Source organism: Xenopus laevis, chromosome 2L, assembly GCF_017654675.1.
Source record: "Xenopus laevis strain J_2021 chromosome 2L, Xenopus_laevis_v10.1, whole genome shotgun sequence".
In the NCBI taxonomy this organism is placed as follows: domain Eukaryota; kingdom Metazoa; phylum Chordata; class Amphibia; order Anura; family Pipidae; genus Xenopus; species Xenopus laevis.
In genome coordinates, this window is record NC_054373.1 from 75008591 (window position 1) to 75036400 (window position 27810).

Genomic DNA, 27810 nt, shown 5'->3' on the forward strand with positions numbered 1-27810 from the left:
CAAAAAAAAAAATGCAGGCGGAGAGCCACGGAGTCAGTGATCCGTGTGCCCTCAGCCTTACCCATGGGAAGTACCATAAATAACACAGCCCCTAAAAATGCAGGCTTCAGCATTTCATGCAGTGATACTTTAAGTACTTGGTTTACAATTTGTGTTTGGGCAACCACTCCTAAACTTGCTCAATTTATTTGCAATCGTCTGAAAGCTTGCCAAGTTTTCGGTCAAAAAAAACAAAACATGCTTTTAAATAATGTAAAATGTTTTTCTATGCAATACATTAATTTGTCTACATCAAATAAGGCTGAATATAAATGCATGTAATAATTATAGTTTTGTGTTACTTGGGGACCCACTTGTCACCAACAGTTAAAGTGATACTGTCATGTTCCTATAAAAATAGGAATGTGTCGGTATCAGTGAAAAGAAGCTGCAAGCAAACTATAACAGGTAAAAGCTCCCCAAAGCAGCCCCCAGCCCGGCGAACCTTAGAAACGGCTTTGGGGCGCTTTTAGCTGATTATATTTCACGTGCAGCTTCTATTTATTGGTACCAAAACGTTCCTATTTTTATAGGAACGTGTCAGTATCACTTTAACAGACATAACACTGCTAACCAAGTTCTCAAGCTTAGTTACAAGTCTATAAAATATGGCAAAACTAAAAAACTTTGGCAAGAACTCATTTTGAGTATAAACGTATATATTAATCTTCTGATTCCATATTTCCAAACCAGCTTGTTGTTTCTGAATGCTACATGTGAATTTTTAAAATAAACAATGCATTACGAAACACTGTAATCTTCATACCTCAAAAGAAAAAAAAGAAACCACAACAGAACAATCACTGTTCAGGTACGAATAAAAACCTTGCATAATAATAAAACCTAAATCCAGCTAAACCTGTTTGAGTTGTGTTAATCAAGGAATCATCAAACCAAACTGGTTTGTTCTGTGCAGTGAGTCAGACTGACAGGATTGTGGTACTAATAAGAAATGCATTGTTTTTTTTTACCTTTTATGTTTGTGTGTGTGTTTTTAAAAACATACTAGGTTCCATAAACAGGTTTCTTTTTTCAAATAATGACATCAAAGATGGTGTGTTTTATTTGGCCAATAATGCAGTACATTATTATGCAATGTGTCATAAAAAAGATGTAACAAAGCAATCTATAGCAATTTCCAGATAAAAGTCAACAATAAAAGTTACAGTGATAAAAACATGCACCAAAATCACTGGGGATAATATATTATAATTCTTTTTTACAAATATTTATTCATTATAGTTTTATAGATATCAGTCTCGTCAGATAACTGCTGTCTCATGTGTGATGGAATCAGCCAACTAGATCAGGTGAAATTTGTCAGCAAATTTTTTTTCCAACCAAATGAGGACATGCATGCCCAACATGCTCCTCAGGGTGGGACAAGAAGAACATGGTGGTTGTGACATCACCCAGCACTAAGCTACAAGTAGAAAGAATGCCGACTTACAGAAGAAAGACAATAGTTGCATTGAGTTATTTTTATCTTTATATAGCACCAATATATTAAAGCGATACGGACACGTTCCTATAAAAATCATAGGACCGTGTCAGTATAAAGTAAATGCTGCACAAGGCATATTTCCCCTCAAAGCCCCCCGCAAAGCCTCCCCCATCCCACGCAAACCCACACTCACCCAAAGCCTCCAACACTGCTAAAAGATCTTATTTCAAAATGATCTATATTTCAGTGAAGCTGGGCTGGGGGCGACATGATCCTTCCATAGGCCGATTATGAATCAAAACAGGCCTATGGAAGGATCACTCCGCCCCCAGCTCTGCATCGCTTTAGCAACCCGGAAGATCAATTAGCTGTGTGATCGAGTCGGAAGCACAAAGGTGCGGGGGGTGGGGGCGACTTTGTGGGGGAACTATTCCGTGCAGCATTTACTTCATACTGACGCGTTCCTATGATTTTTATAAGGACGTGTCAGTATCGCTTTAAGTAGAGGTATGGGACCTGTTATCCAGAATGCTTGGGTCTTGAGGTTTTCCAGATAACAAATATTTCTGAAATTTGGATCTCCATACCTTAAGTCTACAAGAAAATAATGTAAAAATTAAATAAACCAAATAGGGTGGTTTTGCCTCCAATAAGGATTAATTACATCTTAATTGGGATCAAGTACAAGGTACTGTTTTATTATTACAGAGAGCTAAAAAAAACTCATTGCAGTTGGGGTGAGGGGTAATAGTTCTTCATTCACCATTCACTACTGCTCCTGCTTTTTGATCACTGCTGTGGAACCAAGGGATAATAGTTTACATTTCATAATAGTTAATTTAATCTTTAATACCAAATACAAGGTATATAGTGAAAAAGCAAATCATTCAAATAAGAAAAATTGTATAATTTAACAGTAGACTATGGTAAATGTCACGGATGTGCACTTAGACAATCGGCTTTACAGCACTGCAGCAGAAGTCAAACGTTGCTTTAACAATTTTTTAGAATGGCCCCCACAAACAGCCCACAAAGTTAGTAGGACCAAAACTTCAGCATGCGAGTTGTAATTCTATATAATATATACCAAAGCTCTAGCTAGCTACTTAACATATTTTACGGAAACTGTCTAGTTTTGTCCATCCCTGAGCTAATGCTTTCATTGTTTTGTAGCAGAGAATTAAGGAAGTAAACTGGCTTGCAAAAATGCTACACTTGTGTATGTATACCAAACCATACAGACATATACTTCTTTCTGATAATGTGCTTATATCCAATGACAAAATTGTAATCTTTGAAAATGTGTTTGAACATATCTGTACTAGTAATGCACTACTACAGTCACACCATGCTGACTCAGCCTGCGGATCAGCCTAACTCTGTGACTGCATTCAGAGCCACTATGTCAGCAAATGGAGTGGATTTTGGCACTCACGTTTAGGGCTAGTCCACACGGGGAGATAGCGACGCGTTTGCGGTTGCGGCGACAAAGCGCCGCGACAGTCGCCGCGACCGGCGCAGGCGACAGTTTTGTATGGGCGCCTATGTAAAAACGCCTGTGCTAACCACACGAGGCGATGCGCTTTTCAACAGTCGCCTGAAAATGCCTCGCCAGGCTTTTTCAGGCGACTGTTGAAAAGCGCATCGCCTCGTGTGGTTACCACAGGCGTTTTTACATAGGCGCCCATACAAAACTGTCGCCTGCGCCGGTCGCGGCGACTGTCGCGGCGCTTTGTCGCCGCGACCGCAAACGCGTCGCTATCTCCCCGTGTGGACTAGCCCTTAGTGTGTCTGCACCTGGGCAGATGCAGTGTCACTCCAGGTGCAGTCACATTGTTAGGCTGATGCAAGTGTAGGCACGGAGTCTTGGCCTGCATTCATCCAAAAGCAGAGAATCAGCCTGGTGTGGTATTAGATTTAGAAGTACATTGTCGTGTAGAAAACTTTCTGTCTCTCTCTATAGTGCACAACTACACTTCTACTTTGCACGGCAAGATTCCTATTTGCTGCGTCTCTGTGTTAAGTCATATACAGGTTTAAATGAAGCACACATAATTTTAAGTAGTGGCTGATGCCCATATGCTTATTGCCAATGCCTTTGCTGTGAGCAAATGACAATAACTCTTTGGCTGGCTAGCTTTACAGAAACAAGAAACTGGTTTCATATTGCACATTTACATTTCATAAAAATAAAGACAGCTTTGGTGCCTGAGACAAAGTAAGTAAATCTGACATATTCAAGACTACAAAAGTTTATACAATGCTAGACACTAGCCCCTTTGTAGTAATTTCACACTGTCTTTACACACCTAAGCTTCAATTAGACCTAACTTGGAAGTTTCTTTTGCTATGTGTATAACAAACTCCTTCTTTTCAACAACTGCGACTTGTTGTGAGATAAGATGCCACTCATTATACAGAGAGCATCTCAGTGGACTGCTAATTTGCTTTGACTGCTTAGATGAACAGAAAGATTTCCTAATTTGTCCAGTTTAGCACAGAATAGCAGAATTTGTCCAGAATAGCAGAAGCCCTATTCAATGAAGAAATTTTGAGGGGGGGGGGGAATATACTGCACCAGATTTAATTTTATTGGAAAGCAACATGTGTTTTCATGATGAGTTATTATTAAACAGTATTAATAAACGAAATCTAAAAAAAGCTCACTGCCATTTAGGAAGTACCTAGTGGTGTGACAATATTAAAAATATTAAAATATTATAACGCATTTATCTAAAATACCATGGTCGCCTCCCAAATTTTTAGTGTCTGCAGTAAAAACCTTTGCAAACAGAACAGAGAAAATAGTTTTTTATATACCCTTCTGCACAAGTATGACATGCATTAACCTTTTAAATGCCACAGATCGTAGAATCTACGTTCTGTGGCAAAGGTACTTGAAATGCCACAGAACGTAGATTCTACGTTCTGCAGCATTTCCTGTTTCAGGAGCGGAGGAGCGGCTGTTAGAGCCGCTCGCTCCGTTCCTGCTCGATCCCCTGCCCCTAGGCAACGAGCAGAGCAGGGGATCGAGTGGCCCCTGGGGCGCGATCGCCCAGGGGCCCAAAAACAGCAGCAGGCACGTGTTACTTACGTGTCCTGCTGCTGCAGCCTGCACCGGATCGTCGATCTCCGCCCCCACAGCACGCAGACAGGAACCACGAGGCAGATGTCTTCCAGGGGCTCTTCCTGATCGCCTGCAACAGTCTCCAGCGATTTTTTCAGGTTAGTGCAACAATTACACACACAAACACACCAACACACACTTATTACAGTAATACACACTTAGATTCACACTTACACACACTTACACATACATTTTTGGGGATTGGGGGGGTCACTTACACTCACTGCACTTACACACATGTGCACACGCACACACGCGCACATAACATGTAATTTACCATTTGTACACACGCACACGCACATACATGGCATTGTGGCCTTTTTTTTTTTTTTCTTATCGCATCGTTTCTTTTTTTGGCTGAAAAAAATGTTTTATTGCCATTACGCATAGCGTATTCGCTAACCGTACTGTGCAATACCTTTTGTATGTTATTTCGGTGATTATATTGCAATTTTGGGTATTTTGGTGCATTTTTAGCCATTTTATTGAATTTTTAGCCATTTTATTGCATTTTCAGCTCTGCATATATTGTGTTCACTTTTTTCTAGCCGTATAACCTGTTTGGCCCATCTAAAATATTCAAACTGTGATTCTGACAGCTGATAACACTAGTCTGGAAAAAAAACATTGATTTTTGTGGTTTTATTGGATTTTTTTGCATTTCACCCTTTACTGCCTTATTTTGTTTTGCCTTGTAAATTTTATCTACTATATATCCATTTGGGGGTCTCTGTGCGCCACATAGTTTGGTATATCTATGCATTTTGGGCATCAAAGTGTTCAGTAGACCTCTGGCGTTCATATTTAGGATGTTTTATGCTGATACGTTACGAAATGTGGGGCATATAATGGGGTAAAATTCAAGCTTTCTGACAATTTTCAGAAATTTGATAAAAACCGTTATGTTCAGCATTGCTTTGCAGTTTGGCAGTTTGCAGTAGAAACACTTATTTACCCATATTGGATTCGTCAGAATGTGTACTTTCTGAAAATATATGGTTTTCTGGGGTCTTTGTACTGTTAGGGGGGTCTAATGTCGCATAATACACACACCAGGTGCTTATATTGCAGCAGCCAGCGCGTCAGCTGTGAAAATGTATATACACTATTGTCATTTGGGGGTCTCTGTGCGCCACATAGTTTGGTATATCTATGCATATTGGGCATCAAAGTGTTCAGTAGACCTCTGGCGTTCATATTTAGGATGTTTTATGCTGATACGTTACGAAATGTGGGGCATATAATGGGGTAAAATTCAATCTTTCTGACAATTTTCAGAAATTTGATAAAAACCGTTATGTTCAGCATTGCTTTGCAGTTTGGCAGTTTGCAGTAGAAACACATATTTACCCATATTGGATTCGTCAGAATGTGTACTTTCTGAAAATATATGGTTTTCTGGGGTCTCTGTACTGTTAGGTGGTCTAATGTCGCATATTACACACACCAGGTGCTTATATTGCAGCAGCCAGCGCGTCAGCCGTGAAAATGTATATACACTATTGTCATTTGGTGGTCTCTGTGCGCCGCATAGTTTGGTATATCTATGCATATTGGGCATCAAAGTGTTCAGTAGACCTCTGGCGTTCATATTTAGGATGTTTTATGCTGAAACGTTACGAAATGTGGGGCATATAATGGGGTAAAATTCAATCTTTCTGACGATTTTCAAAAATTTGATAAAAACCGTTATGTTCAGCATTGCTTTGCAGTTTGGCAGTTTGCAGTAGAAACACACATTTACCCATATTGGATTCGTCAGAATGTGTACTTTCTGAAAATATATGGTTTTCTGGGGTCTCTATACTGTTAGGGGGGTCTAATGTCGCATAATACACACACCAGGTGCTTATATTGCAGCAGCCAGCGCGTCAGCCGTGAAAATGTATATACACTATTGTCATTTGGGGGTCTCTGTGCGCCACATAGTTTGGTATATCTATGCATATTGGGCATCAAAGTGTTCAGTAGACCCCTGGCGTTCATATTTAGGATGTTTTATGCTGATAAGTTACGAAATGTGGGGCATATAATGGGGTAAAATTCAAGCTTTGTGACGATTTTCAGAAATTTGATAAAAACGGTTACGTTCAGCATTGATTTGCAGTCTGGCAGTTTGCAGTAGAAACACTTATTTACCCATATTGGATTCGTCAGAATGTGTACTTTCTGAAAATATATGGTTTTCTGGGGTCTCTGTACTTTTAGGGGGGTCTAATGTCGCATAATACACACACCAGGTGCTCATATTGCAGCAGCCAGCGCGTCAGCCGTGAAAATGTATATACACTATTGTCATTTGGCGGTCTCTGTGCGCCACATAGTTTAGTATATCTATGCAAATTGGGCATCAAAGTGTTCAGTAGACCCCTGGCGTTCATATTTAGGATGTTTTATGCTGATACGTTACGAAATGTGTGGCATATAATGGGGTAAAATTCAAGCTTTCTGACAATTTTCAGAAATTTGATAAAAACCGTTATGTTCAGCATTGCTTTGCAGTTTGGCAGTTTGCAGTAGAAACACATATTTACCCATATTGGATTCGTCAGAATGTGTACTTTCTGAAAATATATGGTTTTCTGGGGTCTCTGTACTGTTAGGGGGGTCTAATGTCGCATATTACACACACCAGGTGCTCATATTGCAGCAGCCAGCGCGCGTCAGCCGTGAAAATGTATATACACTATTGTCATTTGGTGGTCTCTGTGCGCCACATAGTTTGGTATATCTATGCATATTGGGCATCAAAGTGTTTAGTAGACCCCTGGCGTTCATATTTAGGATGTTTTATGCTGATAAGTTACGAAATGTGGGGCATATAATGGGGTAAAATTCAAGCTTTGTGACGATTTTCAGAAATTTGAGAAAAACCGTTATGTTCAGCATTGCTTTTCAGTTTGGCAGTTTGCAGTAGAAACACTTATTTACCCATATTGGATTCGTCAGAATCTGTACTTTCTGAAAATATATGGTTTTCTGGGGTCTCTGTACTGTTAGGTGGTCTAATGTCGCATAATACACACACCGAGTGGTTATATTGCAGCAGCCAGCGCGTCAGCCGTGAAAATGTCTATACATATTGTCATTTGGGGGTCTCTGTGCGCCACATAGTTTGGTATATCTATGCATATTGGGCATCAAACTGTTTAGTAGACCCCTATGTTTATATTTAGGATGCTTTATGCTGGTAATGATACATGGACAATACGATGCTGGAAAGTTGAAGCTTTGAGGCAATTTCCAGATATTTCACCAAAACCGCCAAATTTGGCAAAGCCTTGCGACTCAGTAGTTTGGAGCAGAAAGGCATGGGTACCCATTTTAGATTCCGTAGAATGTGTACTTTCCAAAAATATATGGGTTTGGGGGGTAAACATATATTTCTGTGTTTTTACCCCGCAAAAATGCAGTCAATGTGTTGATTTTTCATTAGCTGAAGTTACCCACGGGACTGTTTGTATGCGCTAACTTCATTTTGGGGCCTCTAAATGCCAGATACTTTGGTAAACTTATGAACAATGGCCACCAAAATGTTCAGAGGAACCCTGGCAATCATATTTAGTGTGCTTTTTCTTAGTACGTAATGACACATGGGTGATATGGTGCTGGGAAGTTGAAGCTTTGAGGCAATTTTCAGATATTTCACCAAAACCGGCAACTTTGGGAAAGCCTTGCGACTCGGTAGTTTGGAGCAGAAAGGCATGGGTACCCATTTTAGATTCTGTAGAATGTGTACTTTCCAAAAATGTATGGGTTTGGGGGGTAAACATATATTTCTGTGTTTTTACCCCACAAAAATGCAGTCAATGTGTTGATCTTTCATTAGCTGAAGTTACCCACAGGACTATTTGTATGCGCTAACTTCATTTTGGGGCCTCTAAATGCCAGATACTTTGGTAAACCTATGAACAATGGCCACCAAACTGTTCGGAGGAACCCTGGCAATCATATTTAGGGTGCTTTTTCTTGGTGCATAACGATACATGGGTGATATGGTGCTGGGAAGTTGAAGCTTTGAGGCAATTTTCATATATTTCACCAAAACCGACAAATGTGGGAAAGCCTTGCGACTCAGTAGTTTGGAGCAGAAAGGCATGGGTACCCATTTTAGATTCTGTAGAATGTGTACTTTCCAAAAATGTATGGGTTTGGGGGGTAAACATATATTTCTGTGTTTTTACCCCACAAAAATGCAGTCAATGTGTTGATTTTTCATTAGCTGAAGTTACCCACGGGACTGTTTGTATGCGCTAACTTCATTTTGGGGCCTCTAAATGCCAGATACTTTGGTAAACTTATGAACAATGGCCACCAAAATGTTCAGAGGAACCCTGGCAATCATATTTAGGGTGCTTTTTCTTAGTACGTAATGACACATGGGTGATATGGTGCTGGGAAGTTGAAGCTTTGAGGCAATTTTCAGATATTTCACCAAAACCGACAACTTTGGGAAAGCCTTGCGACTCAGTAGTTTGGAGCAGAAAGGCATGGGTACCCATTTTAGATTCAGTAGAATGTGTACTTTCCAAAAATATATGGGTTTGGGGGGTAAACATATATTTCTGTGTTTTTACCCCACAAAAATGCAGTCAATGTGTTGATTTTTCATTAGATGAAGTTACCCACGGGACTGTTTGTATGCGCTAACTTCATTTTGGGGCCTCTAAATGCCAGATACTTTGGTAAACTTATGAACAATGGCCATCAAAATGTTCAGAGGAACCCTGGCAATCATATTTAGGGTGCTTTTTCTTAGTACGTAATGACACATGGGTGATATGGTGCTGGGAAGTTGAAGCTTTGAGGCAATTTTCAGATATTTCACCAAAACCGACAACTTTGGGAAAGCCTTGCGACTCAGTAGTTTGGAGCAGAAAGACATGGGTACCCATTTTAGATTCAGTAGAATGTGTACTTTCCAAAAATATATGGGTTTGGGGGGTAAACATATATTTCTGTGTTTTTACCCCACAAAAATGCAGTCAATGTGTTGATTTTTCATTAGATGAAGTTACCCACAGGACTATTTGTATACGCTAACTTCATTTTGAGGCCTCTAAATGCCAGATACTTTGGTAAACCTATGAACAATGGCCACCAAATTGTTTGGAGGAACCCTGGCAATCATATTTAGGGTGCTTTTTCTTGGTGCGTAACGATACATGGGTGATATGGTGCTGGGAAGTTGAAGCTTTGAGGCAATTTTCAGATATTTCACCAAAACCGACAATTTTGGGAAAGCCTTGCGACTCAGTAGTTTGGAGCAGAAAGGCATGGGTACCCATTTTAGATTCGGTAGAATGTGTACTTTCCAAAAATATATGGGTTTTGGGGGGTAAACATATATTTCTGTGTTTTTACCCCACAAAAATGCAGTCAATGTGTTGATCTTTCATTAGCTGAAGTTACCCACGGGACTGTTTGTATGCGCTAACTTCATTTTGGGGCCTCTAAATGCCAGATACTTTGGTAAACTTATGAACAATGACCACCAAAATGTTCAGAGGAACCCTGGCAATCATATTTAGGGTGCTTTTTCTTAGTACGTAATGATACATGGGCGATATGGTGCTGGGAAGTTGAAGGTTTGAGGCAATTTTCAGATATTTCACCAAAACCGACAATTTTGGGAAAGCCTTGCGACTCAGTAGTTTGGAGCAGAAAGGCATGGGTACCCATTTTAGATTCAGTAGAATGTGTACTTTCCAAAAATATATGGGTTTGGGGGGTAAACATATATTTCTGTGTTTTTACCCCACAAAAAATGCAGTCAATGTGTTGATTTCTCAGTAGCTGAAGTAAAGTCCTGATCAATTTGGATGTGCTAACTTCATATTGGTGTCTCTAAATGCCAGATACTTTGGTAAACCTATGCATAATGGGTATCAAACTGTTCAGTGGACCCCTGGCAATCATATTTCAGGTGCTTTTTCTTGGTACCTAATATAGTTTGGGATATGCGGAGCAGCAAAATAAAACCTTTGAAATGATTTTTCAGAATTTTGAATTTTTTTTTGAAAAACCGCTATTTTCAGACAAGCTTTTATGTTTGGTAGTTGGGAGTAGAGAGACATAGTTACCCATTTTGTAATCGGCAGAATGTGTACTTTTCAAAAATGTATGGTTTTCTGGGGTAAACCTACGGTTTCAGGATTTTTTGCCTTGGAATCTAAAGCATGCCGTTTTCTGCCTTAGTGCTTTCAAAATTCGGTAATATACTGCCGGGAGTTTTTGCTGTACAGAAATCCTAAATCTCCCTAAAACTATACATATCTGGTATTGGCACGTTCGAGAGACATAAGGCTTTCCAAATCAGTTGGATTTTCATCCCTAAAATGAAATATTTTTCTGGTATAAATTGATATACGATGAAAAATGGTAATTTTTCATTTTTTTTTGGTATTTAGCACTATAAATTTTTTTGCACAGGTGGAAATACATGAAAACTCCGGCAGATTTAGAAAGCTCAGTTTCTACCGAAAAAAACAATGTATAGTTTTCCTAGGTAAACTATAGGTTTCCCCTCAGAAAATGTCCCTAAAGTGAGAGAGCACAAAATGTTTCAAAAACGGCTGGCATTTCGCGTAACCAAAATGTGAAATTCTGCTGGCACTTAAAGGGTTAAGAAATCTATAAAAATCAAATAAAAAACTAAATTAAAAACATTCAGACAAGAGAGGCAGTAATCTGTATGAATAATATATGTATATTATATTTCACAGCGGAAATGACGCCCATAGACTTTTATGGCGTTGTACTTAAAAAAAATTGCCACGGGTTAAATTCACCCAAAGCCTAATAAAGAACGGTTACCTTGCACTGACAAAAACGGTTTACTTAAGAAACACAACTACAGTCTATGTTAATAAATTGCTGTGTAGCCATGGAGGCAGCCATTAAACTTGAATAGGGTAAAAATGTACACACTTTCATATCAGATAACAGATACGTTGTGAGAAATCCAATGGGTTTACAGAAAGATTTGGCATTTGTAGCTTTTAGAGAACTAAACAATGAAAACCTTTATCATATACAAGACATTAAACCCGTTAAATTAACGGGCGCTAGAACATAGGCCGCCAGAGACGGTCCGTGGGGCACATGCGCAGTAGCGCAATCCCACAGGGACACAGGGACTGGATGCAGAGACACTTCAACTTTATTATATCATATATAATGGAACATTTGTTGTCAATAAATAATTTATCTGTAGTTTTGGTAAGGTTTAACAGAAGAGTCTGTATTCCTCTAGTCCAAATTTTTTTGCATACAGATCCTTTCTGCATCGCACAGGAAAATGTATAGTTAAATGGAAAACTATATATCCCTAAACATTGCAACTATCAATAAAAACACATCAACATATATAATGTTCATATATATATATATATATATATATATATATATATATATATATATATATATATATATATATATATATATATATATATATATATATATACACATATAAATAAATAAACTTTTTTTATAAAAAATATAATTTTCAAGTAGTATGTGCCATTGGATATTCCCATACAGAAAAAATGCTATTTTAAGTACAGTACTAAACCCACTGGCTTGTGTGAGGCACTGTGCTCACAAACAAACCGAGGACATGCACAACTACAGTTTTACATCACCCAATAAATTCACAGACCTTTGTATTTTTATCCCACACTTCTTACTATTTATTAAAACATGCATTATTTCCAGTCAGTTGATCAGCAAGTATGCCCATCACAAAATGTTAACTCAATGTGAGTGATGTTAATATGTACAGGTATGGGATCTGTTATCTGGAAAACTGTTAGCCAAAAAGCTACGCATTATGTAAAGGCTGTCTCCCATAGACTCCATTTTATCTAAATAATCCAATTTATTAAAAATGATTTCCTTTTTCTCTGTATTAATAGAACAGTACCTTGTACTTGATCAAAACTAAGATATAAATAATACTTATTGGAATCAAAACCAGCCTATTATGATTATGCTTATATCGTTTTCTAGTAGATTTAAGGTATGAAGATCCAAATTATGGAAAGATCAGTTATCTGGAAAACCCCAGGTCCCAAGCATTCATGATAACAGATCCCATACCTGTATATCACATATTGAGAAGATTCCCCTTTTTATGATATAAATTATCTTTTGGTTGTTTGTTGAAAATGTACAGTTTCTTAACTAAAAAATGTTTTATTTTACAGAATAAAGATTAACAAATGGTCAATTCATAAGGGTGATTTATCTGCTAATAACCAGTTGCCCATTGTTATATGTAAAAAACTATAGACATTTAGGCATCAGTGCTACAACATAAAGGACATATTCAGAAGGTTTTACACTCTAATAAACGAGTGCACAGATAATAAAAATAAGACATAAAATATGTCCCCAATACACGTCATGGCACAATTTCCAGTGAAACATATTCATATGTATAATTTTGTATACAAGAAAATAAATATAATTCTTTTTCGCTTCCTTCTTTTACAGATCCTGTCTCCCTTAACTAACATCTTCATGACGTCAGCTCTTTGAAGAATATATATACAAACTAAATCAGGACCCACAGACCCATTCCCAAAAAACACTAACATGCGGTACTGGGAATCAGCCATGGAAAGAGAAAGGACGCTGTCTATTTGGGTATCTGGGGAAATGCCCACAAAATGGTAGTGTGCGCCCAACAAAACGAAAGTACATATTAACTCGGCTCATTTAAGCACATTTACTTAGCTCGAGTGAAGGATTAGAATAAAAAATACTTCGAATTTTGAAGTATTTTTTTGGCTACTTCGACCATCAAATTGGCTACTTCGACCTTCGACTTCGAATCAAATGTTTTGAACTAAAAATCGTTTGACTATTCGATAGTCGAAGTACTGTCTCTTTAAAAAAAACTTCGACCACCTAAAACCTACCGAGCACCAATGTTAGCCTATGGGGAAGGTCCCCATAGGCTTTCTAGGCAATTTGGGATTGAAGGAAAATCGCTTGATCGATGGATTAAAATCCTTTGAATCGAAGGATTTAATCATTCGATCGAACGATTATTCCTTGGATTGAGCGAATTGTGCTAAATCCTTCTACTTCGATATTCAAAGTCGAAGGATTTAACTTCAAGGGTCGAATATCGAGGGTTAATTAAGCCTCGATATTCGACCAATAGTAAATGTGCCCCTAGGTATTGATGAAGTGGTACCTACAATCATATGAAAAAGTTTGGGAACCCCTCCTAATTCTTTGGAGATTTGTTTATCATTGGCTGAGCTTACAAAGCAGCAACTCTCTTTTAATATATAACATGCCTTATGGAAACAGTATAATTTCAGCAGTGACAAAGTTTATGGATTAAAAGAAAATATGCAATATGCATCATAACAAAATTAGACAGGTGCATACATTTGGGCACTTAGTTGAGCCTCCTTTTGCAAATGTAACAGATACTAGACGCCTCCTATAGCCTTTGACGAGTGTCTGGATTCTGGATGGCGGTATTTTTGACCATTTGTCCATACAAAATCTCTCCAGTTCAGTTACATTTGATGGCTGCCGAGCATGGACAGCCTGCTTCAAATCATCTCATAGATTTTCGATGATATTCAAGTCGGGGGACTGTGACGGCCATTCCAGAATATTGTACTTTTCCCTCTGCATAAATGCCTTTGTAGATTTCGAAGTGTGTTTAGGGTCATTGGGGCTCATTTATTAAAGCAGCGCAGCGCATAAGTGGACGCAAAAGGTTGTCTGCGCCATCACAAGCGTGATCGCTAATATATTTGCGTGATATTGCGCATAACACAGAGCTTTTGCGATGGTTTTGTTTATGCGCATTGCGCAAAAGATTGGGCATTTATGTCGCAAACGATGCCGTGGTTGTTAGGGGCGTGGCTGTGGGCGTGGCTACAATGCGCTTGCACTGCGGCCGTCGCAGATTTGCGTCTGTATATGTGCAAAACTGCACCCGGGCAACAGCACCACAATTTTTACGCCTGCCTCTTCGTGGCGTAATAGTAACGCTCTTCAAAATGCGCATTCCTGCCCAGCTGCGCTAGTATATTCAAGATGAACAACCCCTGTAAAGTGCATATTAACCACGCCTTCCACCCAACATGTTTATATTGACCAAGGTTCCTTTAAGGGTATCAGGTAGGCTAAACACCTTTGCAACCAAACAAATATTAGCACAGAAACAAATGCAGATGCGTCTAAGTGAACGCAATATGCGCAATATGTGACGCAACTAATTAAAGCAGCGCATTCATACATGAGCACAACTAATCCTTACCTTTGCGGTATCTTCCTGTGCGCACAATTTATTATAAGCACTGCGACAGCTGATACGCAGTTTCACACGTCGCACCTGTCTTGTGTCTACATTAGCGCACAAATCGCACTGTTAAGGTATCGTGCGCTACATTATTAAATACTCGCATGCGCTGGGCAAATGTCTGGCCACTGCGCTCTTTTTAGCGCTGCGCTGCGTTAATAAATGAGCCCCATTGTCTTTTTGGAATATCCAACCGCTATGTAACTTCAACTTTGTGACTGATGCTTGAACATTATCCCAAAGAATTTGTTGATATTGGGTTGAATTCATCTGACCCTTGCCTTTAACAAGGGCCCCAGTCCCTGAACTAGCCACACAGCCCCACAGCATAATGGAACCTCGACTAAATTTGACAGTAGGTAGCAGGTGTTTTTCTTGGAATGCGATGTTCTTCTTCCGCCATGCAAAGCACTTTTTGTTATGACCAAATAACAAAATTTTGGTCTCCAAAGCAGTCCAAAGCACTTTGTTCTGTAATGACTGTTGCTTGTCTAAATGAGCATACAACAAGGGACTCTGTGGTGTGAGCACAGAAGGGGCTTCTTTCTCATCACCCTGCCATATAGATGTTCTTTGCGCAAATTGCACTGAACTGTAGAATGATGTACAGATACACCATCTGCAGCAAGATGTTCTTGCAAGTGATCTTTGGGTTCTCTGTAACCATTCTCACAATCCTCTGTATATGCTGCTCCTGTGTTGGCCTGCCGACCTGTGTCTGTGGCCTTCCATCCCCTGATTAATTCCTTACAGTTGAAACTGACAGTTTAAACCTCTGAGATTTTTTTAGCCTTCCCCTAAACCATGATACTGAACAATCTTTGTTTTCTGATCTTTTGCTTTGAGGATCCCATGCTGTCACTCTTGAGAGTAGAGTCAAACAGAAGCACAACTTGCAATTGGCCAACTTAAATACCTTTTCTCATGGTTGGACACACCTGCCTATGAAGTTCAAGTCTTTACAAGCTAATCCAACCAATTTGGTGTTGCCAGTAATCAGTATTGAGCAGTTACATGCATTCAAATTAGCAAAATTACAATGGTACCCACATTTTTGCACAGACAGTTTTTCACATTTGATTTAATTTCCTACAACTGAATACTGCTTCACTAAAAAATCTTTGTTTAAAAAACACCCCAGTACTTAGATGTTCCTGGGAACCACTGTTATCTTTTTTGTTGAAAGTGAAGTAAATTATTATGCAGGCGGAGAGGGGTTCCCAAAGTTTTTCATATGACTAACTCCAGACAGACTCTTTAACATGTACCCACAATCTAGCCCCATGTGTTGGAGAGGTTGCACACAAAGAGGCACATTGCATCATATTTTGTGGTAATGCCCTAAATTCCAATTTTGCCAATTTTGACTGGCCAGAATAAATGTAATAAGTACAGTCCTGAAAATACCACAAAATGTAGAAACTCCCTTTCTAAATATTGGCCCTCCAATTTGGACCCTAGCAACCAGATTGTTGAAATTCCAAACTGGAGAGCTGCTGAGTAAAAAGCTAAATAAATCAAAAACTGCAAATAATAAAACATGAAAACCAATTTCAAATTTTCTCAGAATATCACTTGCTACATCATACTAAAAGTTAATTTAAAAGTGAACCACCCCTTTAAGCATTCTTCTGTTTTCTGTTGCTTCACAGCACTAGTCATGCACTAGGCTACATGTGTAATTATCCCAAATCATAGGATATTCATATATATGCAACATTCTTGAAAGGAATAAATAAGGGACTTTATCAGCTATCATAGTATTCTGACTGGGACTGAAAAAAAGACATGAAAACCATGCAATCCATTTTATGTTTCTAGGTTATACAATTGAGTGAAAGTCTACATTCAATACCATATTCAATTATTGGGTTCTGAAGTGGGATCTTATTTTAATTGTTTCCCTCCAAAAAAATTTTATATGTACTACTTGAAAAAGTAAGGCATTAAATTTTAAGGGGCAAATTTAACAAGGGTCGAATTTCGAAGTAAAATACTTTGAAATTCGACCATCAAATTAAAATACTTTAATTACCGAATTTGGCAATTGAATGATCAAGTAAAATCGTTTCGATCGTTCATTTAAATCAAAGTATTGAAGTCTAAGTTTTTTTAAAGAGACAGTACTTCGATTATCGAATAGTTGAATAATTTTTACTTCGAATCGAAGTAAATTCAAAGTCGTATGCTATTCGATGGTCGAAGTATCCAAAAAATTACTTTTTTTACTACGAAAATTCCCTCTAATTCACTTCGACCCTTGATAAATCTGCACAATAGTGTCACAGCTACTTTAAAAGAAATCATTCTTTGAGACTTCTACATATTTGAAATACTAAAGATGTTGTTACATAGAACATGACTTTTACTTTCAAAAAATTGATTTTATACTGGACATGTCAGCCATTTTATAATGGACTTCCTTTATACTTGTATTATAAGCCATCTTTTTACCCTAAATATTACTTGCATCTTATCATGCCATTGTGAAACTTGAAATAAAAAAACAATATTTTGAGTACGTAACTAAAATGTCAGACATGTCTGACAGCTCTGGTGATCTAGAAGAGCCCAGAAATTATTTTTATTCACTAATGTGTTTCTATGTAAATGTTAAGTAGCCAGAAGCGTTAAGACCATTTCTGTTAAAGTCTAGTTCAAGATTTATTTCTGTATGCATAAGCCCCTGAAAGATTCTGAATACAAATTATGTGATCTGACATGTTTTGGTAAGGTTTCCATTAAAAGAACACTGCACTTGGGTTATATCTCAGATTTAACTAAAATCTGGGTCATTTCAACATAAAAAGTTATTAGCTTTACATGTAGGGTATTAAGATGATACATTTCAATAACTAGCCGCAGCAACAACTGCACAGAGCAAAATATTTATTTGTGGTACAAAGTTAAATTGCCACATAAATTATTAATCAACTTATTCTCTTTTGCAATTATAATTTCTTAAATTGTACTGCCTCTGATTTGTACTGCTCTATACCACTGTAACTTCTTATTCCTTCTCAGCTATTTGTGCGCACATTTTAAACTTCACATTATTAAAAAAAAATGTGCGCTTCAGTTAAGAATAAACGCAAAATTTTGTGTTTTTAAAGAAACCTCAGTACTGGTTCGGAAAACGAATCGCCGCATGTGATTATCTACGGCGTTTTTTCATTTTAGCCGGTGCAGAGTGAGGGAAGGCGTTTGGCGAGATTGGTCGCCACAAAAACAAGGCGATTAGTCGCCAGACGACCAAATCTCCCCAAAACGCCCAGTGTGGCCTGACAATAAAGGAGTCCTTTATTTCTATAATAATACAACAGTACCTTGCACTTAATCCCAGCAAGATATAATTAAGGTGATCCAAATTACAGAAAGGCCCTTATGCGATAACCCCAGGTCCCGAGCATTTTGCATAACAGGTCTCGTACATTTTAAATGATTAAATAAAATGATTAAATGATTAAAAATCTTAAATCTTAAACTAAATTCCTGCAACCTTTCTTTTAATTTTGTTGTAAGCTATAAACACAGTATACAGTTAATCAATCATAATAAACAGTTTCAATCATTTTGATATATCCAATGTTTTATTGCTTGGTTAGTTCTATGCAGTTATTTTTTTACCACAGTGTAGTACAGTAGGTTTCACTAGGTGAAAATATTACGGATACGGCAACCTGTATCAGAGGTTTCCATCATGTAGTAAAATTATTCATGAGTGCCAGACAACAGGAGTACCAAACTTAACTACCTAGCTGGTCACCTGTTACCAAACAATTTACAAAATATTTATAAAAAAAAAATTTCAAAACATATTTGACATTTTTCTTCATTGCATTTTGCTGTATTCTTTGACCTTTGGTGTGCAGTAACACAGGATAAACAGATCTGCAGTGAAATAACATTCCAATCAGTGAGTCATGCAGTGTTTGTGATAAATAGCAAGTCAGTTGGTTATAAATAAAACAAAAATACTACAGAAAGGAAAAAAAAAATTTTATTAAAAAAACGTGCATTTGTGTGTATGTAAAAACATATATAGCAACTTGGTCAGGTGCTGTGAAAAATGGTAAATAGAATGACACAGTACCGGACTCAACACGAATACTTGTGAAAAATCTATTAAATCTATATAAAGTTGTTTTTTTTTTTCAATAAATTTGGATTTTTCAGAGTTGTTAGGTTACGGCATATGTTATGCGCATGCATGTGCCCCAACATGGCTGCCTGCACCGTGAGCTACCTCCTGTGCAGTCTAGCGCTGGCGGGGGAAATTTATTTTACATAAAACCTGTCACCAATGCCCATTTTAATGAAGTGATAAGTAAAGCACTGCAAAAACTTGTTGGTGCAATATAAATAGCAGGAAATAAAGTAACCAAATTGGTTAGAAAAATTGAAGTAAAATTAGTCCACTGAACAAAACAATAACATATTCAGTTTCAGTACCCTCCAGGGAAGTCCTTGAGAAAGATTTAGGAGGAGACAAAACCATTAGTTCTAAATGGTATGTTCTATAAACAGTTGCAGGAATGTTACTCAGAACTCACAAACAAAATAATGTCCCACTGCAAATCTACAAACTGATTTTTTTTTTTTTTTTTTTTTTTTTTTTAAGATAAAAAAGACACAGAATTACTAGTGTCAATGAAAGTACAGGGAAACTCATTAAAATATGTGACACAGTTACCACATTTCTCTGGAACAACTAAAATGTGTTTAATCGTAGTAAAGTGCCAAAAAGTATTTACATTTGTGTAGGACCATAAACACTAAAGTATTTCACATCTGATCAAAACCACAAGTTTCAAAGGCAAATGGTTGCAATAAAGTGAATGCTTAGTTTACAAGTCATTCAGCAAATGGTTAGGAGCAAAGGCTGATTTGAATATTTACAATAGTATACAAGGTCAGAGATTACAGGAAGGGTAGTTTGCACTTGAAAAGTTCAGGGCAGATGGCTTAGATAGTGCCAGTTTCATGTGTATGACAGGAATGCACTGAATTATTGGCTACAGTGCTGACATATCTTATTTAGTGGTTGTATATTAGAAAACATGCACATGTGGACGGGTTACATTAAATAAGGATTCCAGCAAAAGGTGTAGTTTGTAAGCCAGTCAAAAAAAGGGTTTTTAGGTTTCAAAAAAGTATTATGCAATAAGCTAAATACTGATGTCATAAACATGGAACACAAGTCCATTTGCAAGATGAATGACATTGAAATTGCTTTTAAAGGGGCTATATATCCCTCGTTCAGCATGAGCTCAATAAACAGGATTTGTGCTAAAACTATATGAAAAAAGTATGGAAGCAAAAGTCCTATTAAATTGAACAAGGCCCCGTTACCTGCCCCTTTCTTTCTAACTCCTGCCAGAAAGGGCTACTACATTTTGCAACAGGGTCAGGATTTATAGAAACTAAAATTGCTTAACACAAAAAAAAAGTGATTAATGTTGCCATTTTAAAAAAAAAAACCAAAAAAAAAAATGCAGCCATCAACAAAAATGAATTTGTGCTTTGGCACATTTTGATGTGTGCCAAAATGTACAATAGATAATTTTTTTTAAAAAAATCAAAAGGTTTTAGAATCTGCACTTTTAGCAAAGAAAGCCGTGCTTTTCTATCCTTAGGTTCTTATGATCTGCCTTATTTTAAGGAGGTTACCAATGACTTGGCCAAGATAGTTTAGTTTCAAGCCCACCATTTTTTTAATGAAACCATATTGCAAAAATAGCATTAAAATAATAGTAGAGATTAATTTTGAGTAGCTTGCATGAAGATGAACAAACTCTATAACAAAATTTAAGTAGAAGAGTACAACAAATGACAAAATTCACTTGAAGCAGAGCAGCAGAACCCATGAAGTATTTAAATGGGATGTCAGCTTCCAACACATTAAATGCAGCTGTTATAAATGATACAAAGTTTTAAATATTCCACAGATGTTGCTGAGAAATGTATGAACCAATGTAGCAAAAGAGAAAGGTTTAGAATGTGCACCCGGATTACTGTGCCGCAAGACTGGAACTCCAGAGACAAAAGCACTTAACTTTAAGGTAAAGACACATGGAGCGTAGGCTCTGCTGCTCTATGCCTGCATTTTTTCTGCAGACAGTGAGGGCTTATTAGTGCAAATACCTTATATACTCGAGTATAAGCGGACCCGAGTATAAGCCGAGGTACCTAATTTTACCTATGAATACCAGAAAAACTTATTGACTCGAGTATAAGCCTAGACACAACTAAGACCGATGGACAAGCAGGTAATTTTTGGCAAAATTAAAACTACATTTCATTCCTTTTATCAGCAGAAAGTTCCCATTTATAACCCTTTATGCTGCAATCACTACAGTGCAAAAACTAAATCCCCCCAGTGGATTATTATTACAGACATTTTTCAGCTGAGATGAAATATACTTTCCACTAGCAATACCTTTTGTTTAGTGCCTAAAATTGTTGCATGGGTTCCTGAGGTTTATGTAGGCAACCATATGAATTCCATTTCTAGCTGACGTCAAACAAAGGTCCAAATTGCACCCCTTGAGAGTCTCAGAAATATCAAACAGTCGGTTTAATGTTAAAAATCAAGCCATGATGCTTAAAACATTAATTCATCGTACAATGATAAAAAAAAAACCTCTGGTAGATGAAATAGATATATTAAGAAGACAGCTGCCTTACCGGCAAATTTGCTCCAATGGGAGGGGAGAGCCAGGAAGCTGCTCCCTGTAGTAGGCGTCGAACGCCTTCAAAGATTTTACGCCGGTGGGGCCGGGCTGCCCAGAGTTGTTAGTGGGTGGGAGGGGAAGCTGCTCTCTGCTGCTGGGCCCCTTCAAAGATTAATCGATAGCTGGAGTAGGGGCGGCCCGGAGATGCTGGCAGGCAGAAGGGGAGAGCCGGGGATACTGCTTCCTGCAGCCGGCGCCCTCCAAGATTTTTTCGCAGGGGGGGTGGCCCGGAGTTGTTACAGCCCAGAGTTGTCACGTCGCTGAGATGATGACAGCGTGCTGCTTCAGCCGGCAGCGCGACACACACTCCTTGCGCTGCTGCTCTTTCTTTGTGGCGGATAAACGCCATTGTTTCTGGCTGGGAGGGGGGTGTTCCCCGTTGGCTCCTTAGGATCGGGGTCCCATGGATGGGTTACGGGCCCGATCCGGAGTGCAGGCACAGCTACAGATCATGCGGGATACATGATCTCTACAAATTTACCGGTAAGGCAGCTGTCTTCTTAATCGGTTTCATCTACCAGAGTTTTTTTTTTTTAATGACCCGCGTCTAAGCCGAGGTAGGATTTTTCAGCACATTTTGGGTGCTGAAAACCTCGGCTTATACTCGAGTATATACGGTACATGGAAATACGAAAGAGTGAATCCGCTTCTCTCAGCATGCAGAAAAAAACAAACACAGCTCTGTGTGCCCATGTCCTAGAGACTTAAATTTTGGAAAGACAGTTAAAAAAATTAAACATTGAAAGCTATTGAAAAAAATCTGTATTTATGGAGAGTAATCTGAAGAGACAGGTTTCACTGCAAAAAAAATGCCTATAGACTTCAATGTATTGTGCTATGAAAAAGTTGTGAGAAAAAAAAATTGCACTGTCAATGCAAAAAAAAAAAACAACTTTGATTGAATTTGTGAATTTGCTAATTTTTTGCCAAGCGAGATGGGGCAATAGTGTTTGGAAAGCGAATAACCCCTTTAATATAAGACAAGCTAGACAACTCATAACACAAATTAAGGTGCTCACTTAGAATCGAAAATGACAAATCAATCAATATTAACCTTTGTAAACCCCCTACTATGTTGATAAACATTTACCTGGAGAAAATGTCTTCAGAAGGAACAATCTATGACACTTCTTTCTAAAAAGGCCAATGCATTCTGAAACCAATCACTGTGTACCACTGGTCTATTAAATCTTCAAAGCTTTACCAGTAAAGAATTAAAACGTATTAAGCAACCACAGGAAGACATTAGTACAAGTCCCTGATTAGAGCAAGCTACATAATTGCATAGTACCCAGGTACTATCATCCCACAATAACGTTGCTTGCTCTGGTGTCATAGTCACATCGGGGACAAATGTTATCCATCTTGCTTTAGCCTTGAAGAGAAAACTGTGCCAAAATAGGAACTCTTATTTGCAGAAAATGAAAGCATTACTTTTACAACATTAAAGGGATTCTGTCATGATTTGTATTATATAGTTTTTATTTCTAAATTACACTGACACTGCAAATAATTCACTCTACAATATAAAATGTCATCCCTGAATCAGCAAGTGTATTTTTTAGTTGTAATATTGGTATGTAGGCAGCCATCTCAGGTCATTTTGCCTATTCATGTGCGTCCAGAAAGAGCCAGCACTTTAGGATGGAACTGCTTTCTGGCAGGCTGTTTCTCCTACTCAATGTGTTGCAGTGGGACCTGGCTTTTACTACTGTGTTCTTAGATCTACCAGAGAGCTATTATCTTGTGTTAGGGAGCTGCTATCTGGTTACGTTCCCATTGTTCTGTTGTTAGGCTGCTGGGGGGGGGTGATATCACTCCAACTTGCAGTACAGCAGTAAAGAGTGACTGAAGTTTATCAGAGCACAGGTCACATAACTGGGGGCAGCTGGGAAACTGACAATGTCTAGCCCCATGTCAGATTTCAAAATTAAATGTAAAGAAATCTGTTTGCTCTTTTGAGAAACGGATTTCAGTGCAGAATTCCGCTTGACCCACACTAATAACTGAACATTTTTTTCCATGACAGCATCCCTTTAAATTTACTCTAGATAGCTTGGTAACACATCAGAATTCCCCTTGAAAAAGGCTGTAGTGCCAAAATGTATTCTCATCATTGGCAAGTGTATCTGCTCCCTGTGGTTTGTCCCTTTTTGTCTTGATCTTGTAACGTGGTGGTATGTATATAGCTGTGTTAATACTGTTTTGTAAAATATACCAGTTTATCTGATGTATATTTGTCTGCTATATACTATATAAAAGAAGATTTTTAAAAACCACCTGTGCCTACTAAGTATTTTTTTCATTGATTGTGCATCCCCTCTCTATTTGAGTATCCCTTTAAAGACATTTTAAAAATCGTAAAAGTGGTGGCAGCATATTTTCAAAGGCAGTCAATATCTCATTGGCCAATACAGGGGCCAAAACAACAGTATCACTCACAGGGCAAGATTATTAAAGATTAATAAATGATTATTAAAGACAAAAGTTTCCACCTTCCACTGGCTTTTTTTGCCAGTGTCCTATATAATTTTTGACTGTTCTCTACATTTTGCCACCAAATTTGCCATCACAGAGATGTATTGCTCAGAACAAAACTCTGCACTTCAAACAAATGTGACATCTGCCTAAAAAGACAATAGAAAGGAATGCACCAAAGCCTGTATAGCTACTTCAACCATCTCATCTCATATTTATTTGCCATTCAGTGTGTGGAGGGGGTGTCACATTGTAACTACCCGTCTATTGACCTCTGGCATCAATAAGGATAAAGAGTAAAGGTGGCCATACATGTAGAGATCTGCTTGTTTGGCGATTTCTCCAAACAAGCGGATCTCTGCCCGATATTCCCACATCATAATGTAGGTAAAACGGGCAGTCGAATTGCGGGACCACATCAATGAACGAATCAGCCTGTGTATGGCCACCTTAAAGCAGGCCATGTACATGTCTATTTTGGTCATCAACTAATAAGATATATAAGATTAAAATTAGCCCACCAAGTCCAACCTTTTTGACTTTTTTGAAGTAAAGCCTGCTTAACTTGTAACTGAATCAGAAAAAGGTAAAAAAAATAAACCCCAACAGAAGCCTCTCTGATTTTCCTCAGAGTAGTTTTCTGCACCTGGGCCACTTTTGAGGTGAAAGCATATTGACCCATGCATTGGGCCTGCAATGGCCTCCTCAAAAGAGATCAGACAGGAGCCAAGTCAAATATAGATGAAGAAAGATGAAAATTCCCAAAAGGTCTACATGGCTGTGTAATCTGATCTGTGTGGCCTTGATCTAACATCTGCTCATTTATTGACAATGCCGAAGCTGATGGCCGACTAAATCTCCCCGAATCTCCAGGTGTGACATCTAAAATGCCAGCCTGTATTTCCAATGTTTGTCTCCTAGTGTCTGTCATAGGGACAATATCTACATTATAATAGCAATTTACTTATTATATCCTAACTTGTCAAAAACATTCTCAAAACGACACACTGAGCATTAACAGGAATTGGCTACAAACATATTTTATGGGCAAAATAATTGCTTGGGAAATCTTTCACTTTCTGCTTTTGGTGCATTTACTGTATATTGTTGTATGCGCTATATTCATTGACATGTTTTTGACTGTTCTCTTCATTTTGTTATTGAGACTTTTTTCATTATCTTATCACCATACCACAGTCACAGATGTTTATTCCCTATGGCAAAAGTTGATCCTTCCGTTCTACTTAGCATATCAAACAAATGGCCGACTAAACAGACAATACAAAGGAATGCACCACAGTTTTACAGGCTTCACAAGGATCTCATGCTCACACACAAAATATAATCTTCTGCTCAGACCATGTCATTTGACATATTACTACATTAAAACAACAAAATCTATATGATTTTAAAAGGTTTAAAAAAGGGGTCAAACAGAGTAATAAAATTAAACAAAAATGAACAAAAAACAAATTAGTTTTTTTTAACCAATGAGGATGGAAATCTTAAAGATGTGGCTTTAATGCTGGTTGTATTCATGTGTGAGCTGCTATAAGGATATTCACAAACATACACTGCAGCAGGAGACAAAACACAGGTTTGAAAAACAGTAAGGAGGAATATACATCCACCAGGATTAATTATTATCTGTCAGAACAGGCCCTAGTCAGGATATATATACCCAAATGGTTGGGCAGCATGGTGGAATTCAGCCAAACTGCCTGACCAAATCTGGGCATGTAGAGCCAACATTGTCCAAAGAACCACAGTTAGAATTTGAATCAAACAGTGACAGATTTAGAGAAATATGTGGAGGTCACTGTTTAGTCCAAGCTGTACATTGCAAAGACCAAACCCACTTCCGTCAGCCAATCCAACTAAATGATTTCGAAGCAGATTTGCCAGAAATTAACAATTTTCTTATGCACCAATATCTGAAATGGCAAAGTCCATTGAAGTGTATGGTGAAAAAAAAATCACTGCAAGTCTGCTACACCAATACAGCTAAAAACATGTTTCTATCTATGACAAGACTGAATAGTTGCCACTCAATCAAAATGGCAGGCCAGATGTCAATGCAGTCTATACAAAATAAAGATAAGGGAGATTGGGTTAGCTTTAGAAATCCTGAGCCTGAAGGGAATGTTGTTTGATTCTGCTGTGGGTTTCAAAAAAAAATTATGAAAATCTGATAAGCAGCCCTGCTTTACATCCATTCATGCAAAACACAAATGATTCAACATACTTCTGCAACTGGAATGATAGATTACATGCTTTTAAAGTCTGGAGATATCTTACCAAAAATAATAGGGAATAATATCACATTTAAACACTAGCAGCAGCATCTGCATGAATATGGTGGTTTTACCTAATAATACATGTAATAAGAAACAGTACTGGCAACTGGCAAATGAGGTGCTGGCCTATGAAATATAGCTCATTTCAAAATCAATGTAAGACCAATGTATCAGAAAAATGCAGAGATTTTACATGAATAACTCACCAGGTTTGACTGTTTTCAGACGAATAGGTTCTCTGAAGTGCCTGATCACGGCCAAAGTGTCCCGGTGTGTAAGGCCACTAACCGGCGTTCCATTCACCTCCAGCAGTACATCCCCTTGGCTGGGCACTTTCCCCACAATGAAGCTGGCAACATCCTCTCTAAGGCGACACAAATAAGGAAACTCCCCGTGTTCTGCGCCACCTCGGATCTCAAGAAGGGAGCACGGGTCCCCACCTACCCCCGATAAGCCACATTCCTGAACTTTACTCAGCCAATGCTTCTTTTTTTTCAGAGTCTTTGACATGGTAACTCATACGGGGGAAGGGTCTGGGAGCCCTTCTGAGCACAAGAAATTCTAATTCCAAGTGTAAAGGAAAAAAAGTCTTTAAATATGAATAAACGTCTGCGAATTACATAAAATATCAATATAAAAAACAAAAATCCATACCGCCTAACAGGGCCGCTCTTTGCGGAACCACCCCGATTTTTTTAACACAACCCGCAGTCCCGGATCGGTGCTTAAACGTCCCGCAACGCCATTAATGTCCAGCTCCTTGGCTCCTGCCTGTGACAGCTAATCCCGACGTCACAAGTCTGATCTCGCTGTGACGCTGCACGTAGCCGCCTTGTGGGAGTGACGAGCATGGACGGAGTAGTGTAGTGTTACACTGTAGTAAGGCTCTAGCAACGCGCGGGAGTCTATAGTGGGCACTGCAGGCTGTGAGCGCCGCTTCACGTTATTTTTTTAATCTGTTTACAGTTCCTTCTTTTATAATGGGGAAAAAAAGTTTTTTTTTCGCGGTGGTTGCCAGCCGATGACACAAGGCAGAGCCTCGCCCGCTCCCAATATTAGGCACAACTCAATCCTTTGTTTTTCTGCAGGGATTAGGAAAACATAATTTTTTTCACTGGTGTGTGTCGCCAATAGCTCGACAGCTGCCACTGTAGTTACTGCACCTTTCTGACACCAAAAGTCTTTGTTTTTCACCTCGGAGTTTCTACTTGTGCCAGGGAAAAAAGAAAAAAAAACACTCGCCACCACCAAAGCCTCTGTTCCCAGTATAAAATTCATTTTTTTTGTCTGCTTATAGCACCAACTTGTGGCAGAGAACAAAAAATGCCATTCTTTCCTTGTCAACACCTGAAACCATC

At 38.3% G+C, this 27810-nt stretch overlaps 1 protein-coding gene across 5 annotated transcripts in view; it reads right to left on the reverse strand.

The window, feature by feature from the left end:
* Nucleotides 1-27348, reverse strand: part of magi3.L (membrane associated guanylate kinase, WW and PDZ domain containing 3 L homeolog) — a 149495-nt gene extending 122147 nt beyond the window's left edge. The window contains exons 1-2 of one of the 5 annotated variants that reach the window (XM_041582066.1): nt 27107-27344; nt 26659-27013 (exon numbers count right to left, since the gene is read on the reverse strand). In XM_041582066.1, coding sequence (XP_041438000.1) covers nt 26659-26962 — 304 coding nt within the window. In that variant the 5' untranslated portion in view covers nt 26963-27013; nt 27107-27344. Of the gene's footprint in view, nt 1-26658 lie in introns of all 5 variants that reach the window. The other 4 variants (XM_041582067.1, XM_041582065.1, XM_041582069.1 and 1 more) reach the window with 4 other exon arrangements.
* Between the last annotated feature and the right edge of the window lie 462 nt (nt 27349-27810).